Source organism: Sander lucioperca, chromosome 1, assembly GCF_008315115.2.
Source record: "Sander lucioperca isolate FBNREF2018 chromosome 1, SLUC_FBN_1.2, whole genome shotgun sequence".
Lineage (NCBI taxonomy): Eukaryota > Metazoa > Chordata > Actinopteri > Perciformes > Percidae > Sander > Sander lucioperca.
Genome location: NC_050173.1, coordinates 21,675,886 through 21,697,106, shown reverse-complemented (window position 1 = coordinate 21,697,106; position 21,221 = coordinate 21,675,886). Strand labels below are relative to the sequence as shown.

Sequence of the window (21,221 nt, the reverse complement as noted above, 5' to 3'; positions counted from 1 at the left end):
CCCATGTTCCTGACAGCATTCGGTCAGGAGAGGAGAAGTATTATTACTTTTTCCTCAGAGAAGATGCTCAGAAGCCATTGCCATCACTCAGGCAGTGGGAATGGCCTTGGTTTATATTGTAGGCATGAGGGGTAGAAAACATTAGACAAGGATCACGTTCATCTTTTAGGCTGCCACTGTTTTAACCACATATTTAAAAAGTTATCATGTTCAATGGGGCGCGAAACCCTTCTTGGGTCTCAAATCAACTTCTCTGCTCTTTCGTTTCTTTAGGAGAAGAATAGTGGCAGAGCTAAGCCAAAAACACACAAATAGTTCAGAGAGTGTAAAGTTTAATTGGGTTTTTGCACCACCAATAATTTAGGATTTGGAGTCAAAGGTATTTCCAAAAGAAGCCAATGTTTTTCCTACCAGACTATAATGATGCTGATTTATACCAATGGCTGCAAACACATTTAATTTCACCTCCTCCCTTCAGCACTAAACTTTGTCCTTTACTGCAGCACAGGCAGGCCATTGTATCTCTGCATTACGATAAAGAATACGCAGATAAGTGGAGACTCGTACCAGACAATGGCTTTTCTATTGCAAGTGTGGGTAATCGTCTTGTGGAGGGAGGCACTGTGTTTTGGCAAATTGCACCAGATTCATCAGGCTATAGGCATCCCTTTCCTGCTTTCTCCTCAGGTTTCCTACGCCCCATCACAGCACGGGGGCCTTATAGTGCTGCCCGCTCTCAATAGGCAGGGCCGACGCTAAGATTTCAGATGCTGGCCAACCGCTCTGAGGGAACAGGTGTCCCCTCTGTCTGCCTGTGGTAGAGGTCCCACAGTGGAAGCATGGGAAAGGGCAGCCACCGCAGAGGTTCTACCCCAGCGGACAGGTAACAGTGCGCCTTTCAACTCAGCCTGAATTCAGCTAAATTGGTATCCTTTTAGGAACCACGGGAAGCAGTTGGGGCTAGAAAATAAAGAGCGGAAATTCGCCCGGTGATTCCCAGTTGGCTTGAGGAGTATGGTGCTCTCACAATGGGAAAGGAGAGAAACTATTTTGATGTGTAAATGAGATAAGAAAAAAAGTTGCTTTGGCCAAGACTGCTTTACTTTGTTGCTTGCTTTAATACAACACACCTGACTTATCATGTATTCAGTAAATTAAAATAATTTGTTGTACTATCTACAATTTCACTGAACACATACACAAAAAAAAGTTTAACATCGAGTGTCATTTCCCTGAGGACAAACTTTTTAGTTTTTTAGTCTGACATGAGACAAGAGGACTTTGGGGCCTGGTGGTTAACAGGTCATTCTGGAGCGAGATCAAAAGAGCAGCAGTGTGAGCCCTGAAGCTACCAACTCATCAGGGTGACCTGTGATCAATGGTGCAGGTGTGGAGGAGGACACCGGGGCAGGTAAATATCTCAGAGGCTAACACCTTTAACTACTCATTGGGAACACATTTGCATGAACTTTGAATGTTGGGATTATTATAAATCCAAACTTTCAACTATGGGGAGTTGAAGTCTGGAAAACACTTATTTATGTCCATGTAATGAAAGGTAGTTAATATCTTTAGTTCTGGAACAGTTATTAATGTTAACTCTCACTGACAACACACCCACCCTGTGATCCTCACCATTCATAAATGTAGCCAAACATAAACAGCTAAATCATCAATGTCAACCATAGCCTCAAGGAAGCTCTGGGGTCGTAGAACAAAGACATTTGCAAATGTCATTTGTGACCTCCACGCTCGAGTTCTTCAGAGTGATAATATATCGATGGGAATGCCATTAAAAAACAGTTTCCAGCTCCTCCTGGATTCATTTGCGCTGACCCAGAATGCAGTATTTTCTTAACACAAGCAGCAGGCTGCTTTGATGTTATCTCCCTATCCAAACAGTGGAGGGCCGGCTGTCCCTGCCCCGCCTGTGGCCACGGAGGACGGCGTCGATTAATCACAGTGAAGCCTGCGAGAGCGCGCTCATAAATCGCCTCGCCGCTCCTTAAACAGGAGAGTCCCAGGGCGCAGCGCCGTCATTTATCAACACTCTCCCCTCCGGATGAGGAGTAAATAAAACTCTGAATATGGAACGGTGTCCTGGGATATTGAGCATATCCATTGGTGTAATGGCAAATAAAGAAATACCAACCTGTGACCTCCAAGCAGTCATCAATTTATTTTGTTTATTTATTGAATGAATATTTTCTTTAAATCCTTCCTTCCTTTAAAATATCTCACATCACTGTGGTACTATCATACTTGGGCTACTTTTATATGTAGTAACTTTACATAATTTAGACCTATGCTACATTAACTAAGCTATACATTCTATAACCTGATTTAATGATGACCTAGCCTATTTGAATGTATTTTGTGTATGTATTATAATATTAGGCTCATACAGCATTCTCTGTATGTCATATTTTGACCAATAGGAACTCCACGGAAACTTTGCAGAAATATCTATAGAGATGAAATAATCTTTTGACTAATTGTTAACTTGTTTGGCAGAAAATGAACTGGCAAATATTATGATAATAAATTCAACATTTAAGTCATTTTGTCCAGAAAGAATACCAAAAATTTAGTAGTTCAAGCTTATAAATTGAAGATATCAGCTTGGGCTTTTTTATTCATCAATTAACTGAGTATATAATCAGCAGATTAATCAATACAGCCCTGAAAATGAATATGGCATATTTTTCAAACCTACAATAGCTCCTTCTCATCAGATGCATCTTTACTCCAAGCTGTGTGGCAGAGAAACAAATAGCTGCCATGGCTGCATGATGTTTCCCTCAAGTGGAGATTAAGAAAAATGCATTAGTTTGGGGCTAAGAATGGGTGTGATACTTTGTGTCTATAACTTTAAATGCAGTAGATCATACGTATAGTCCTGGATCAGGTTTTATGCTTTATGGATTTTGTTGTGATGTTGTGGAGAAAAACCCACACTTATAGAAAAACAGAATAATGTACATGCATATGAATTCATGTGGTCAATGTGATGCTGCACATTCACAATACTCTTGGTTAAGGTTCCTCTCAGGACAAATGTGTGGACGAGCTTCTCTTTTGGCTGGTCTACCTCCGTAAAACTTTTCCATCTTACAAATACCATTCCACAAACATTTTGGCATGAAGACCAGAAAAAAAAAACAATTCCCAGGATTTTTCTGTGGGACTTTGGCTGGGGTTGTAAACATTGCTCCTTGTGTGCGGCAACACTGGAGTCCTGTGAGAGTCTGGGAGAAGCAGCAGCAGAAAGCACTATCTCCATCATCGGCGCTCACCAGGCCTGTCCTCACACTGGCAACCCCACAAAGCCTGCCCGGAGACAGATGACAGCGCCACAAAGACAACACAGGTGGCTGGCTGCAGACCACCTGGAGCAGAAAAGCTGGGCCACACTAAGATCTCTGGGAGACACCACAGAGAGGAGAGTTTAGAAATGGGGGAAGAGAGGGAGGAAATTATGAGGGGGGTTGGACAGAGGGAAGAGTCAGATGAAGCAACAGACAAACAAAGGATAGGAATTAAGGTACTTATTGAAGGAAAAGGAATGGAAAGAGTTGGGCAGCTGAGACAAAGTTGCAGGACATATTTGAAGAACTTTCAAGAAACCTATTCTTAGTTAACAACTCAAAGCTTTAAGGAAATAGTAAGACATTTTGGTAAATGCACTTCTTTGCTGAGAGTTAGACGAGAAGATTGTGTTTGTACGGTAAATATGAAGCTACAGCCAGCAGACGGTTAGCTTAGCATAGAAACTGGAAACAAGGAAACATCTATGCCTGGCTCTGTATGAAGGTAACTAAATCAAACCTACCAGCACCTCTAAAGCTCTCCAGTTAACATATATCTCGTTTGCTAAACCGGGGGTTATGTGTTGGACTATTTCTTGGCTGGAAGCAGTGATTTCTTGGAGTGAAACATTTTTGTTTTTACACTTCAGTTGTTGAATGAATTAAAAGACAAAATGTGTTTATTTGTCTAGCCTGTCTAGCTGTTTCCCCCTCTTTCTAGTCTTTGTGCAAAGCTGAGCTACCCAGCTGCTAGCTGTAGTTGTATATTCAACAGACAGAGTGTGGTATCATGAGTCTTCTCATCTAACTCTCTGCAAGAAATATAATAAGGCATTTCCCAAAAATGTTGAACTGCTGCTTTAAGAAACTTAATCTAAATAGGTTTTTTACCTTGCATTTTTTTTTCTAATAGTTTATTAGAGTTAACATTTTAAAGAGGACATAGAAAGGGACGTCAGCAGAAATAAGATAACATCTATAATATTATTTATAGTGATGGATAAGCTCATCAAAGCTAACCCTATATCTATCACCAGCATTAGTGAAGGGCTCGTCTCACATGTCACAATAGGGCGACTTACATCAAATTTGACCTCTCTCCTATTTCCTTTAACAATACCATTTAATAACGATATGGTCCGTTACGCTCCACATTGCGATTACATGCCCTCCTTTCAAGAGGTTTTCTCCTGACCAAGATGAATCTGTCTTCGGGACTCACGTTCATGCCCACCTTTGAACTGAGGGAGATGCTTTAGTGCCGTGACCTCAATCCATTCCCCTTATAGAGCTCAGTGAACATTTATCCAGACAGCACAATCCCCTGGATCAAATTCTTCAGCACGATGGAGAATTTCTGGAGCCAGCGAGTCTTTAAAGCAAAGATGGACTTCCAGTGAGGAAGAGTGGACTTGATAGCCTTTAGGACCTTAGCTCAAGTTTTCCTGTGTTGGACATGACCAGTGGTTAGTCTTTACAGAGATGGAAGAAAGGGGAATAAAAATAAGTCAGACAGAGCATTGGTGGGGGACTGATTAGAAATGCAGAAGAAGCCAGTACTCCCAGCCGCGGGCCTGCTTAAAGTTTTTGACCTCCGTGCTTTTACATGCAGAAATAGCAGATATGACCTTACCTGCTGCTGGAGGAGCAGTGTTCATCATCAAGGCAGATTGGCAGGCCTCCTTTCTGCCGTTGCATTGAAAGCCACTCACAGGAGGCTACCTTGAAATAAAGACAAAGTCAAAGGCCTGTTATTCTTCTATAATCTGTTAGCTTTGGAAAGTATCAATTCCCCTTCCATGCCATATCTTCATCTCTTTCTGTCCTTGTTGCTATCACTAGGTTTTCTTTTCTCCCTCCATTGTCAGCATCACCTCTCCATCTCACAGACTTCATTTGTCAGCCTATTTCTCCCAACATTTCCCCCCTTTTTTATGCCCCAGTCTCACCTCATCAGTAGCGCTTCCCTATGTGCACTGCAGCTCTCCTGTGTATCAGCATGCGCTACATCTGGGTCCAGGCCTGCTTGGTGGGAGCCCTTCACCTCCAGCGCAATGCCTGACTGCAAACTGTCTGCAAGCCTCCTCAACAGCTGTCATGAAAAACCAAACAGACACTCTTAATTGGTGTTCCAGACTCAAGGAAACTGGACTAAAATATTTGCATAATTTCACAGAGGACGGAGGAAATTGTTAAAACATGTGAGCCGAGGCCCCGGCTGCTGTAACCCTACCCGTCGGCCGAGTGGCTCTTGGGTGCCACCCAGCGCCAACGGTGCCAAGAGGGAATGGAGGGGGAGAGCGACAGGGGTGAGGGGAGGGCAGTGGAGGAGGGAAAGGCGAGGAGTGAAAAGGTCATACTGGCTGATCCTATTAGAGTGTCTCACCTTCTCCTACTGCTCAGAGCCAGAGAAGACTTGACACAGGCCGAGCCAAGCCTGCAGTATCGTATTAACACACAACACTGGGTGGTTCTTGTTAGGGCAAACTACATTCTTTTTTCACCTGATATTTCTTCTGTTGCTTTTGCACATGTACTGTACACATGGGTGTTTGTGTGTTTCAGGATCATGCATTTTTACTTAATAAAGCAGTAAGATAGATGTGAGGGGTCGTGAGATGATTACCACATTAGGAAAGATGAACAAAACATTTTTTTGCTTCATAAAAATATGTACATTTTTTTGGGATGTTTATCTTTGCCTTTTTCTTGTAACATAAAGCATTGTTTGACCTCTTGAGGCCTCTAAAAGTTATTCAAATTAAACTCAATCAAATCACTCTTTGCTTGCTTGAAATGCTCACAGCTCATAGAAATACCCAACCGTAAAAAAAAATGTCATGACTTGACTTACTCTTGTTTTAAAGAGTCTCAAGCCAAAAATGGTTGTGAGCCAGTAGCTTATATTATTGCATTCATCATTGCACATTAATTAAGCAGAGTATAAGATGCATTTGTGGCAAATTAAAGACCTGAACTGCTCAATAGTCCTCACATCTGTTTTAAAATTAAAAAAACAATAACAAGGTTGGCTCATTTAAAAAAAAAACTAATTCAGAAGGAGAGAAAGGGGTGATCATTTTATGACCAAATGGGGTGATCTTTTAAAGTACATTAATGTTATGAAATGATATGTTACTGTAACCACAAAGAATCGTGGACAAGTAAGACTTTGTATAGATTTAAACTGTAGAATGTAAATGAAATAAGAATTAGTGTTGGAAAAAATAAATATATGGAAAGCAGGACAGTAAATATTTGCGTATCAGGTACGTAGCCTATAAGTGCTTGTATGTGTGCAAGCAGATGTGCTGTATGCATATGTTGGTATTCTATTCTTTCTATTGTTTTGTACATATATTTTTGTGATTTGCTAGAGAATAAGTACATTTGCTGTATGGTTACAGCAAAATCAATTCAATATGAATAATAAAATGTGTATCTGAATGGAGATATGTATATTCAATTAGAATCGAATGCAACATGATACAATAGAATTTGCCATTCTCTCCAAACTCTTTTTTTTTTTTTTTTTTTTTACATATTGTATTAACGTGTATTAGAATTAGCATATATATGCAGCAGGGCTCTGACCCCTGTCCTCCTCCATCCTGGTTCCCACATAGTGAACCAGAGTGGTGGGCGTTCACAGCCACAGCTGAGGCAGGGGTAATTAAACTAGTCTGGGCCATGTGGAAAAGACATAGAGCTTTAAATGCCCTCACTGGAGATAACATGAGCGCCATGCAGATAGATCATATGGGAGCCCTCCGTTTACTGGGGATGCCAGCTGCACTGAGACACCGCGGCGAGCTTTGTCACCTTGTAAACGAAAGAGGAGAGACAGGGAAGTGTGGGGAAGTCAATGAGTGAACTACAGTGTGTCTTTTTGTTGCACACCAGAGGCAGAGGGAGCAGACAGGGGAACATGGGGTCTGAAATTGCACGGTGCTTAATAAAAACGCGGAGGAGGCTAGTATGAGACGCATGAAGTAGCTCAAACAAGCATCAGGTGTCCCTGGGATTTCAAAAGGAAATTTCATGCTGTAAAACTGTATTTTATGGTTCTCCGCTAAGAGAGATTGTGAAATACAAGCCTATGATTGTTGACATTAGATATTATTTAGTTTTCTTTTTTTTTGCAATATAGATGCAAATGAGCCATCACTGTACACTTCAGTATAAAGGAAATGGCAAATTACAAATTCACCAGAGCTACAAGTATTATAAAAAACAACTTTGTATTACTGAAGAGTGATTAGATCTAATCAAGTGGAGATAAGGCAAGTAAACAGATCATGAAACATCCACTCCTTATGAATACAACATAATTATTAAATGATTATGGTGATTATACACCCACCAGGGTTTGTGGCGTGTCTTCATTATCACGCAGATTAATCAACGCCACAGGCTGAGGCAGCAGGCTGGAAGATTCACAGTGCAAGAAAGATGCATGATGAGGTGAAAAACAAGAACACATAGCATTTTCATCTTAAAAGTATATATAGACATAGAAATAGATGATAAAGAGGCTGAAAAAATATTCGTTAAACAAATAATGACCTTATATATTTGCCACAGCACAGTGGCAAATATTAGTAGTTTCGATGTATGAAATTCAGTATTGAATTTATAGAGTTTGCCAAAAAAATCTGTTTGGTTCAACTCTCTGGAATTGCAGGTAAAGCAGTTACTGGTGTTTGGATGATGAGCTTTTATTCAGTGTGATGAAATGATCACAAATACTGCAGGTCACACTGACTCTGGCACAGGCACACACAGCTCACATCTTTAATGCTCCAAGGATGCAATGTACTGTATTTCATTACTGATTTGGTTCCCAATGCGTGATTTTTATATCAATAATGATGATCAAAAAAGTCAAAATAGGTGGAGTTGAACGATAAATCACATTTGGGGTAACTGTAAATTCATGTTTTTGAACTGCATCTGTTTTTCGAAGTTTTGATATGGATCAGAGAAATGTTATAAAATGTTCTTCATGTATAAACAACTACAGAACAGTTACCCTGATATTAGTTGTGTCTCCATTATATGGCGCAAATGAATCAGTGTCACGGGCCCAGACAGTGGGAGAAAGATGATGGATGAAAAATGTCTGCATGGTAACCATGGGACACAAACAAAGGAAGAGGGCAAGGCACTGAGCGTGTCTTTTATGTAGTGATAGAGTGTGTGTGTCTTACTGATGCAGAGAAGAAGGAAGAGACAGTGAGAGAAACACTGTGCGTGTGTCTTTTCAAGTGTGTGTGTGAGTATATCTTTCTATGATGACAGAACAAACGACCTCTTCTGTCATGCATGGCCTTGAGAAGCCTCCATGGATCTAGGGCTCCATCAGCCAGGGGGGGGGGGGGCTCTGGCTGTCCTTGGAGCTGCCTGTTTGTCTCTTTCCACACCGCCGACTAGCCAAACAGCAGGGTCCTCCGCCTCTCCCATGGGTCAGGTCCCTCTCAACCTCCGGCAAGCTTTGATCTGACGGACAGAAGAAGGGGGTCTGAGAGGGCTTTGGGAACTTTAAGCTCTGTGTATGGGTGTGATGGGGTAGACAGAAAGGCAGGGGGATGGTCAGGGCCAGGTGGGGTCAAAGGCCAGTGTCCATCTTGACAGTCCTGTTTGTTTACTACAGAAAAAGGTTTATAAAGATGCATAGAGTTTAAAGCTGCTATAATGTATTTATTTTTTTACAATACCAAGGGATCAAATGACTGTGTATAATGTTAAAGGTGTCACTTGTAGTGAAGAACCCACAGATAATTATTGCCCGGCTCTGCAGTTTTTAGCTCTGGGAAGTATTATAGCATCTTTCAGCTCATTGTTTTGCTTTTCTGGCCCTCAACTTCACTGTTTTGGTCTACTCATTGCTCGCAAAGTTTCGTTTTTAGGCAGCACAACAGCTGTTTTTAGTTCGAAAAGCTTTATAAACCCACTGTGATTTACCTGCCTGGCATCAAACAGCAGACAAAGTTAGCGACTAAACTGTAGTTGAGGAAAATAGTAGAGCATTTAGCATTTAAAGAGCCAGATATTTTCGTTGTTCGAGTTGGTAGAGACCAAAAACATGGCTAAAAGATGAGTGAATATTAGACATGTCAGATGGCCAAATGAATGCTAACATTGCTAAGTATCTGTTGGGTGTGTGAATAGACAACTGTTCCAAGGTGATAATATGCCCCCAAGTGGCTGAATAATTCATTATTGCGGGTTTAAACCACTCAAAATCTGCAATATTTTAATTCATCATGTCCTAAACTTTTCTACCTTCTGCTCAGGGCGTTTTCAGCTTAATTGAATTATTCAGTAAACATATTCATTTGCTGTTTAATTTGCTAATAGTGCCACTGATAAGTTACATTTTTCGAAATATGAAGAAGCAACCTACAGGAAAAGATACTAAGAGCGAGCCTTGTATCACTTTATGATGAGAACAACCTGATTGCTCACCTGTGTGATGGGTTGCATGTCTGTGTGATCACTGTATATGCATGTAGACCTCCACATGTGCCACTCATCTCCACGCCTATTCCCCACGGGCAGCCTCTCTGACCACCACACAGCCATCAGCCCTCCACTCACTTCTACCCAGGACAGCCCCCTTTTGAAGGCTGAGTAATTAACGTGCCATCTGATACACCATCCGGCCATAGAGGCTCTCCAGGGACACACACACACACACACACACACACACACAAACCTGTATGCACACTCGCACGCTTACACGCACAGGTGATCCATCAAACAGTGTTAACTGGCCGAGCGTCGCTGTCAGCTGTGTCTCGTTGTATGATGGTGACCCTGAGGTTAGCCCAAAGAGACCATCATGTGCCCTAATGACAATCCCCTCTTCAGCAATTTGGAATTGGATGCACCATAAAACTAATCCTGAAGATATGATGTCTGATTGAAGGTCTCTAACTATTGCCCTAAAGGGATAGTTTGGGATGGGGGGAATCTACTGACTCAGAATCATACAAACTGGTGGATGAATACCTTGTTTTTTATACTATTTGTGTAGCTTGAAGGTGTGTCGGGCTTTGCCTAACTTTGTTAGAATGTATTTGCGATCAAGTAGCCACTGTGCTTAAAGTTAGGGACAAAAGGTATTATTATTATTATTATTATTAATAATAACAATAATAATAATAATAATAATAATAATAATAATAATAATAATAGCTTGCATTTTTTTCTTTAAAAAAGTTTTCACAAATACTATAATACAAAAAGACTGAATAATTACAAAATGATTTGTGATGTGTCTAGGTATACTAGTAAAGATAGTATTTAAATATAATACATAGTCTATACTTTCTTTCTTAACAATTAAATGACAAATATAGATAAATAAGATCAAACTGTAACTTGAAAGCCAGGTTTAACAAAATACATACTGTAAATATATTAAAATGTGGGTTTTACTCTGGGTGAGTAAGAAAGAAAAAACAAAATATCAATGTCCCCCAATACTGAACTGAGTTCTTGTTAGCACATACTTTAATCAGTTTTAGAAACCAAAAGACATGCTAATAAAATACATTAATTTGAAAAAAATGTCCTCGTAATTGATTTAAATTGATTTGAATTGTGAAATATGTGGACATGTGTGTGTTTCCTCCCGTCAATGCAACGTTTGATATGGTGGTGTTAAGTTATTCATGCTGCTGTGTAAATTAGACACAAGGGTTCACCTGTGTTACAAATCTCGACCTGAACTCAGCCCAAAAGTTTAACAACAGTAAAATGAGTAATGGGAGAGAGTACGTTTTTACTGTGATCAAGATCAAGGAAAATGACGGGAAGTGTTGTAACGACGAGGAAGTCTTTGTAAAGCAACAAATATCACTGCAGTAACACAAAACATATCTATCTCTTTTCAAAAATGTAAAAGACCGGCATTATTTGTTGCACCTGTGCAGACTGCGAGTTCTTCAAAGAAAAAAAACAAGATAAGAGACCACATCTCAATAAATGTCTCTCTTCCTCTGAGATTTTAAAGGACATCACGTTCTACACGATGACCGTGAAATCACTTTGATTTCTGATGTGGTCATGGAAAGTTCAAGCCTCTTAGAAAAAAGGTTGAAATTGGGATTTAGTTGCTTGGATGTGGCCATCAGAGACCCTTGACAGAATATTTTCTCCACAAGGTTAAAGGTGATGTCAAAATAAGACTGATGCCTGGAAAAGATATCCTTCCTGACATTTATTTGGACTTGTAAAAACATTTGGTACATAGATTGATTGAAATGATGGATTCCTGTAAAACTGTTATTTCAGCATATTAATATAGAAATACGAAAAATAAAACTACCTGTTTCACAGGTAAGCATCTGTACACAACAAGCCAGCAGTAATTAAAAAAAGAAAAATAATACTTTAGCTTGTCCATCTTAGCTGTGGGTGTTGAAGGTGAAAAGCCTGTTTTTTTTTTGTCTAAAAGATCACTTTTGATGTGGCCAACACTGCCATGGGCAATGTGTCAGGAAAGAAAAAATAAAGGACAAGAGTGGAGAAAAAAGAGGGTAAGAAAAAGTTCTAATCCATAGTTGCAGGTGTGTTACACTTTTGTTGCCCCAGCAGAAGTTCACAACAGAGTTGATGACAAAGGGCCAGGCCCCATGCAGCCTATTGTGGCCTGGAGAACAATATGGAGGCTGTGAATGGCTAATCCCTCTGGACCGCTGACAGGTTGGGCCTTTAAGCAACCTGGGGACTCATTTCTCCACTGGGCTGGGCCGCTGTCTGACAGGGATGGGAAAACCCAGGCTACTTACAGCCACTGAGCCTTCGCCCAGAGCGGAGACTGGGAGCCATTGTGAAGGGAAAATATTATCTCCATTGTCAAGTTGTGGCCGTCTTTGTAATGTCAGAAGATGAACTCAGGGAGAATGTGCCACCGGAGGGAGACTGGAGGAGTGATAGAACCAGTTTTCTGTTGACCTCATTAATGCTGCACAGAAATACAAGTGTCCCAATGGAATCTAATAATAACAAAAGTGTTTGTGTTGATATTTTTCATTTATTGACTGATATCCAGTTTTTATATTTTTTGAAATTTCAAACTTCCAGTCAATATTAATGATGTAAATTGCCCTTTATTAGTTATTATCATCTAGATAAAATTTCTGAAAACAAAAAAGGCCTTCAACAACAACAACTTTAATTTCCCCCTCTGAGTAGTCAACACCAAAGTTAAAAAAAAAATCTTTCACAAATAACATGATTTTTACCTTTATTTGTATGTACAGCCTAACTGTTTGCATGTCTGTGAGAGCATATCTTAGAGCACACCTTACACATCCAGAAACTCAGACACAATGGGAGAAGTATGCAGTGTGTACGTAAAACAAGCCCATTGAAAGAACCTAGTGGTGTTAATCTCTTTGTGAGAGAGACAGAAAGGCGAGGACAAGATAATAGGCCAGGGGGGCACCGCCCAGACCTTGTAAGCAGGACTGGGATAGCTCCACATGCCCTGAGAACAAACACAAATATCTGTTTCTTCTGGGCTGCCATTGGCAGCAGCAGGACACAACCCAAACAGCTCAGCAACTGTCTCAGCCAACACACGGCAGTTCAGTTTGGAGACAATGGAGGACGAGGGCGAGAGAGGGCCACGGGGCTTGTGTGGCTATTGTTTTGTCAACCTTCCCCACCTAAAACCGTCCTTACCCCTCCTCACCAATTTATGCATCTTCCCTCCCATCTTCTTCTGCTCTTTCCCCCCCCCGTTTGGCTCGACCTTTCCTTTCAGAGTGTCCAGCTCATCCTGCCACAAAGAGCCTCCATTCTCTCCTGAGAGGAGGCTGCCAGTCCTGCACTGTAACCCAATCACCTATCTAACAGAAGAGTGTGTCATCTCCACAGAGTAACAGGAAGTCAGATCTCCGTCTCTCTGCCTCTGTCTCTCTATCTCAGTCACACTTACACACCAGAGGGCATATGCACACATGCATGTATGAACAGCAAATTACCAATATCCTGCACAAAACAGCATGACATTTGATTTTTTTTTTTTTTTTTTTTTTTACATGACTTGGGGGGTTTACATTGACATAATTGTGTTCTTTAAAGATAAGGCTGGTGATATTCTATATGTTTGTCAACAAATCCAATTAAAAGACCAAAACTAACAATACTTGTATGTGTAGCCAAAGCCTGATCGAGCTTATTACATTCCTCTGTGCCATAGACCTCCATTGTTGTTACTGTTCCCACATTGTTGCACACGGTGACATATTCCTTCATTTGGTAAACATGGTCACTGTAGTTTATTTGGAGTGCTGCTGCCGGAAATATTCACAAGCGCAACAAATCTCCAGTTTGAGTGACATTTGCTAAACAATCACAGTGCCCAGCTGTTTTAGAAAAAATAAGGCTTTAAAGAAATTAAAGTATAAATATAAGATTTAAATCTTTAGTATGGGCTTTTGGGTTAAGTGTCAGACTATTGACACTATTGACAGACTACGACACTGTTGGTTAGGCTCTTCATGGGATTTGTAAAAACATTGCCAGTCTTAGGCTGCGTCTCATTTCTCTGTCTTACCCCTTCCCCTTACCCCTTCCCCTTAGTTTTGCGCGTTCATGTGAGAGTAAGGGCTATCCCAATTCTCATTTTGATCGAGGGGTAGGACTAAGGGGAAGGGGTAGATACCCCTTAGTTTTAAGCAAAGTCGCGAGCTTACTTGAAAGCAAGGGGTACCCAGAATACACTGTGCAGCCGGCAACAATGGTGACCAGATCAACCAGAGAGACCCATAAATGTAAGTATTTTCGGCTTAAAGAATTGATTTAAAAATTCCGAAAGTCTTGTTTTGTGCTCTACACAGTCCTGTACATATATATTTGCAACCATATTCTTAATTGAAACGTTATTAAAAATTGCTAGTTTGCGACGCTAAATGAGATTCAGCCTTAGTCTTTAAATCACATAATTTTGTATATTTTATTAGTGAGAATAGTAATTCAGTTAATTGAAAAAAAAGTGTTGGCAAATAATAGCAAGAAGTTAAAATATTTGTTTTTTAGTAATTGTAACATTCACAGAACTATGTGTGTGCTTGAAAAGAATAAAATGAAATACTTACACAGATGCACACATAATGTGTCAGTATCATTTAACCTTCAGCAAAACAAACACTTTCTCCCAGCATGTCCTTCAGTCCAAGTCCAGCTTTGGATGTGTTACAAGTATCCTTAGGCCTACATTTCTGGCTCCTCAGTTCATGACCACATTCCTGGAGATGTTAGGCAAAACTAAGTGAGTGCTGTTTATCCAAAAACTACATCCACATCCATGTTGCACTACACTCAGACTACAATAATTATAATTATGGCAATTTGTAGAAAACCAATAGCCCAACTGTAACCTTACATTTTGTTTTAGGATGACAGTTCAGGTTCAGGGGTCAAAATGTTCATACCTGGAAAGAATGTATTTTCTAAACAAAGTCTGGACATAGCAGAGGAACTAATCTCCCCATGAGGAAGTGTATAGGTTAGGCAAACGGGATTGAAATAGTTCAGGATTTACATATCCCTTTCTCATTAGTGGTATTGAGTGACTGGATATTGAATAACAAACACGCTGAAAGTTGGTTTGGAAAGTTCAAAGCGTCGAGGCTGGATTCCTGCAGACTGTAAGGCCTAAAGTTAGTGCTTTTGGGGCAGCTACAAAGGCAGCCTCGCTGAACCCCCCGATGTTGGCTTTGGACCTATAGTTCCTTCCTGTTCATGGAAATTCTTCTACAAAAAAAAATGTTTCAGTCGTACCAAAACAAGCCTTGATGGCTGACGATGCAATTTTATATCAAAGCAATGTGTTCTGCATGAATGAAATTAATATCTGAACGGTTAAAAAAGAGATAAAACAATAGATAATGTTAATTAAACCAGACAATATTACTGTGAGCAAAGCACACAAGTAGCAAAAGGACATGTATTTGTTTAAAAAAAAGAAATGAATTAAACCATACCGTAGCCATGTATGAAGAAAAAAACAAGGAAAATCAATGTAATGCTGAGGCTTCCTAATCCCAATATACTGCACAATGCAAGGAAAGCAGTAAGTGTCCCATTCTCTTGTGACCATGTTGACCATTGTGAAGATATACTGACCTCTGCTGGACAAAAAAAAAACGTGCTCTGTGAGAGGCCACACATTGTAATCCCATGTCCTCAAGTAGACATACCGTATGCCAGCTCATATTTGTATTTAACCATTGCATTTCATTAAACCTGCTTATAGGTAGCAAAGAGGCAAATGTTATTGCATTAGTTCAACACTTAAGCAGTTCAAAATCAGGCACTTGCTTTTACTTGTTTTTAATTTTCTTTATCTACAAACAAATCCTCTCATTGTCCTTGTCTTGTTAACTGTACTGTACTCAACCGTTTTTACTCTAGAAAGCTAAGGGCCCTTTTCACAGCAGACATTCTGACTTGTCACAGTAAAGCACAGGTGTCAGTTATAACATTAACAATGGTTTTACTCAAGCATCCCAGTGAGCCAGCACGCAGAAGCAGCTACATTCAGCCGTCATTAATGTTATTATCTACACCTGTGATTTTCCTATGACATGTAAAATGCCCTCTGATGTCTCCTCCTTTAGTTTCTCATACTAGTCATGCTGTCATCTATTTTAACCAGAAGACTTTTTTTTAAGTACAAATTCTGCCAGCTAGTGTAAGATTATTCCACTTGTTAATTTGCTTGTTTTGGGAAATGTTCAAGCAGTTAGTGTCAGTATCTTGAAATATGACAGAACAATCATATTGCTGCACTAGTATCACGAAAGATTTAAAGAGACTTAAAGAGAAATCTTAAAACAATTAAAGTCTTAAAACTGTAATTTGAATACATATTTTTTAAAGGCAACGTTATATTACCGTAAAAGTGATTACCATGGGTTTGCTGTTCACATTCCTCACCACTAGATGCCACTCATGTAACATTACAAACTGCATGAGCTTCAATGAAACCTGCTGCAGCAACATATACAGTATGGTCATCTTAGCAGCAGTGTCTCTGTTGCTCCAGCCAGCTTTGGCCATAAATTGGCACACACTATTTGTTGTTTTATTTCCCAGAGTTCACTCCGAGAGATCAGCTCATTGCGCGTAAGCCAGCCCCAAACATCATTCGGTTGACATGCCATGTTTTGACTGATGACACCTCATTTTCATTGCAGTCAAGATGCACATTGGGCATTTACAAGTTGCTTTCCCTCTATGCCACATTTGAAGCGAATGGTGAACGGAGGCAGACTGAGTGTGAGAAGGCAGCTCATTAGCTGTCCGGGTCCAGCAGAGTGGCTGCTTTCTCCCAAGAGAGCAGTTCAGAGTTCTGGGAAACTCCCCAACACGCCAACAGCTGCGCCTCTACACGAACCTGATGAAAACTCTTCCTCTTTCTCCTCTCTTCGTCTCTTTCTTCATCTCAAGCACTTTGTCAGTCTGTCCCACCAGACCCTGGATCTCTATCCATCTGTACTCACATCATCTTGGGGTTTAACTAAATAAAAGGACTCGTAGATCAAGAGATCACTGTCATACATTATGCTCTGTCTGCTAAGTGTGGATGTTCATGAGTGTGTGTGTGTGTGTGTGTGTGTGTGTGTGTGTGTGTGTGTGTGTGTGTTTGTGCAAGTGTGATGTGCAAGCTTGGCTGTGTATGTGTGTGTTAAGGTGGGGGTGTGAGTGAACTTCTGCTTCTATCTGAACTTTTGACCAATGCTTTGTGAAGTTATTTTGTTTTGACTGAAATATGAACAACTGCATTCCGTCTGATGACTTGGCTCCAGATCTCCAGAGTCCTGCTGAAAGATAAGAGTTGGGACCACAATACAAATAAAGCTGAAAAACTACAGCAACTTTTTTTTGTTGGTGTCACTAATTTATACCTTTTATGATGTTTAAGGGATTTGCACATTTAGCAGTTATGATGGTATGTATTTTTCAGCTAAAAAATGAATAAAATATTTGTAAAAGTCTTGTAATAGGCCTACAGTAAGTGATTTAATACAACATATGTTCATTGTTGTTCAAGTGTTATATGTGTTGTTTGATTATGAGAGAATAAAACCGAACCAAACAGTTTTCTAATTAAATATCGATCTGTAAACAGTTTCCAAATTGCACACTTGGTGTTTGGTTACATGCACAAATGGCACAAATATCAAACATTTTTGTGTCTGCTTTTCACAGAATATGGGTGCTGCAATCCCCACAGATATTTACACTATCAAAATTCATGGATTTGTTTACTGTGCATTTCAAGTGAGTCTTAATAAATGAAGTAAAAAACTAAATCACTGAGGGAATAGTTTGATTTGATTTAACACAGGAAGAGAAGACAACCATTATTAATCACATTTTATCTGAAATGCAAAAATATCAAAGGACAAACATATCACAAATGCAATAAATACTGTAGACGTACAATATAGAAGAATCTTGCAGCACATTTCAGCTCGGTGATGGCAATACATTCAAAGTAGCAAAACAGACTTTGAGTTGTGAGGTGATTTTGTGAAATGCACTGTAGGTCCTGTCAATCTATGCAGATAAGTAAAAATGGAAGACTGCTACTACCTACAGGCAGAGCTTTACACTGTATCAATAATGTATTGTGATCAACCAGAATATCTGTAATATCTGTAAAAAATAAGTAGTCAATAAAATGATAAAGCAAGTCATGAGACTGAAGTTTGTAAAAGCCAAATCCAGAGTTTAAAACCAACAGAAATGAGCTTACACACAGTGTAAACATGCCATAATACTAATTAACATGCACACACAAAAAAACTATATCTGAACAAACTTAGAGTATTTATTGCTCTAACTGACATGCTCTGAAATACACAGTCCTCAGTTGATTAAAGGTTGAGTTCAAAGTCATTGTTTTGGACACATGCTGACAGTTTTCCAAAGATGGACATTGGACAGGAGGGTTTCATAATGTCTGCAGGCTCTACAATAACCAAAGCTGGTGTTTGAAGAAGAGAGTCCTATGCTGTTGCTCCGCACAGTCTTACAGTGATGCCTTGGCTGTCCTCTGGTCGGCCTGTCATCATAAATGGCCAGGTCTGTTAAAGCAAAATACAGCAGGATTAGCAGTAAAGAAACATTTCCAACACATTGCATTATGAGCTCAGTATACAATTTGAATGATATTAAAGTATTTTCAATTTGTTGATGTTATTTGGTAAAAAAGTCACACTGATAAATTTCACTTTGAAACTTGTTTTCATAGCTCAACAAGTTATATCTTCATACCAGGTTGACTGGGTGCGCAAAGCTGTTCCCGAACCGGTCATCCTGCAGAAGCTGTCTCAGGTGAGAGATGTAGCTCGAGGCGAGTCTAAGCGTGTCCAATTTGGACAGTTTGGTGTCCGCTGGTACCCAGGGCAGGCTGGTTTTTAGTCTGGAGAAGGCTTTGCTCAGCACTCTCATCCGCGCCCTCTCCCTGGCGTTGGCCGCGTTCCTCTGCGACTGGCGCGCTTCCTTCTGGTGCGCTTTGGAGAGTTTGCGCTCATTCTTGATCCTCTCCTCTACGCCGTCGTCCTCCAACTCCTCATCCGAATACCGGTTGGTATTATAGCAGGTAATCTTCCGTGCGCTCCTCTCCAGAGAGGTGACGGCCTTCCTGTGGCATGTCTCATAGTCCTCAGCATCACTTGCAACAGAGCCAGTGGACATGGCTGCTCCACCTGTGCCTTGGAGGCGGAGTGGCACTTTGGGGACAGCAGTGACTGAAAATGTAGATTCTCAGCTCAGCAGAGATTTGAGTAAACGACACGAGATTGGACGTCAGCAGACTATGTACACTTTTAAATTCCCATTTGGTAACCCTGAGACTTATTTTCGCCACCTGACAATGCTACAATGCCAACTGCTTGAGGTCAAGCCTGAAAATTGCAGCTCTCCCTAAAACTGAAACATGCCTCCTTGCTTAGCTACCCCTCTAATTTAAGTGTCTTGGACTTGGCATCTGTACAGCGTTTTTTTTCTCCTCCCCTTTTTCTCCAAGCTACCATGACCTCAGTTAGACCACAAATCTGTCTCCTTGTGTATACTGTTAAAGAATAAGTTGCTCATCTGCAGCCTGATAACAACATGTAACCCTGTAAATGAATAGCTTATTATTGGTCAAATAAGGGGGAGGTGAAATGAAATTGCAAAATGACTCTAAGGATGTCAGATGATTGATTTTACCCAACAGAGAGAATCCATCTGATATGTTGTATTAGAGGAGGGCATGACTCTCCTGATAATTATACACTGAACCCTTTGCAACAATTTGGAAATAAGATAATATTAAACATTTCCCAACTCTGTCGGTTCCACAGATGTGTTTCGGTAATAGAAATGTCTTAAGGACCTTATCAAAAGTGCCTAATCCTTTGCTGGTTTCACAGAGGGATTGGGTTTCTGCAGATGGAGCAGCCTTTCACACGCATCCTGCGTGCACCAGCCCCAGCTGTTATCGGTTCCCATGACATCTGGAGCGTTGGCATGACAAGGGTGTGGCAGAGGCGAGGAGGCCCCATCTTCATTCCCATAGTATAGCAAACATTTTTTTTTGACTGCGCATCTTGGCTATTTTTGCATTTGTTTTATGTCCTCCAAACTTTTGTACGAGCATCCACCTATAGAGATCAGACAGGGTAGCACTTTAGTGTTGATTGAGATCAAGAACAGAGGGGAAAGAGAAGATTGATTGCTTTGTGCCTCTGAGGCTACAAGATTTCAGAATGTTTTTGCAGTGATAATGCATGAAATGTTTCTGGGAAAGAAGTATTTGTTTTGTACCAAATTCCACACTTCAGACATAATATCTGTTGTAGTATGTGAGATTTGCAAACGTCACAAAGTAAAATACAGTCAGTACATTTCATACTGTATTAAAAAATGCAAGTCAAGCTTTGGGAAACACTGGAAGGACCGTGGAGGTGTGGGAGCACAATTTCTCTGAGTAAATGGAAAGTTCTGTATTCATAGAGTACTAACAGGAACCCCCTTTACTTTCTGAAAATATTCCCAGAAAATCCCAGGTCCCTGTCAGCTATTACTTCAGATAATATGTGTGAAATTCAGATTTTTTTTTATGACAATAGCAAGACTGCCAAGAATTACCTAACTGCAGCTGAGATGCATGCTTGATTTTGGTAGCAGGCCATGCCAGGATCACTAAACTACTGTACTCTGCACTGGGCTGCTGAATGCAGCACTGTACTCTTAGAGTTCCCAGGATGGTGTGTAAATTATTCCAACATGCTGGCTCACATTATTAAACTCTTATATTCTGTCTTTTGAGTCTTGTTGCACTCGTTTGTTAACTCTTTATAATGATGTTCCATTTACATTTTTCAGTGTCAAAATGCAAGTCACTGTGATTTCTAAGTGTTCTGAGGTGTTCCACTGCTCAAATTTCCCTCTTTGACAGCCCAAGAATGCTCCCTAATCCAAGGACACATTCCCATTCTTCCCAGAATCCCGCTCTGCACTTTTCACAAGAAGACCTGACATCAGCTGGACCTTGGAGGGATACTTAACTTATCCTTGGATGTGTCATGAGGTTGAGATATTAAGTTCCACTTGAGCTGCTGAGACAGTCAGAGCTCCAGGCAGGCTGCCATCTCATCCCCTGTCACTGCGTCCGTCCATCTGACTGACACACTTGAAGGTGCAAGCTAAGGGATTCTGCTGTTGGATTTACTCCTAATTTGATAACTGTCATAACACAAAAAAGGTATTGGATATGTGACACATATCTCAACCTGCTGCTTCATTCACTGTCAGGTTGAAAAAAAACAAGTGTGCTCATTAGTCATTTTGTAGATGTAGTTCCTCATGTAAAAGCAGAAAATATTGTCTAAAACATCA

At 40.4% G+C, this 21,221-nt stretch overlaps 1 protein-coding gene and 1 long non-coding RNA gene across 2 annotated transcripts; both read right to left on the bottom strand.

The window, feature by feature from the left end:
* Window positions 1–4,279: 4,279 nt before the first annotated feature.
* LOC116038039 lies at window positions 4,280–5,444 on the bottom strand. Its single transcript, XR_004101999.2, has 3 exons — window positions 5,258–5,444; window positions 4,942–5,030; window positions 4,280–4,753 (listed from the first exon to the last, which is right to left on the bottom strand). It is a non-coding gene; the product is annotated as an uncharacterized LOC116038039 (long non-coding RNA).
* An 11,941-nt stretch (window positions 5,445–17,385) lies between these two features.
* LOC116037979 (musculin) lies at window positions 17,386–19,416 on the bottom strand. The gene is made up of 2 exons (XM_031282134.2): window positions 18,612–19,416; window positions 17,386–18,421 (listed from the first exon to the last, which is right to left on the bottom strand). Exons 1-2 carry the CDS (start codon window positions 19,032–19,034, stop codon window positions 18,344–18,346), a joined length of 501 nt encoding a protein of 166 aa, XP_031137994.1. The 5' UTR covers window positions 19,035–19,416; the 3' UTR covers window positions 17,386–18,343.
* Window positions 19,417–21,221: the final 1,805 nt, after the last annotated feature.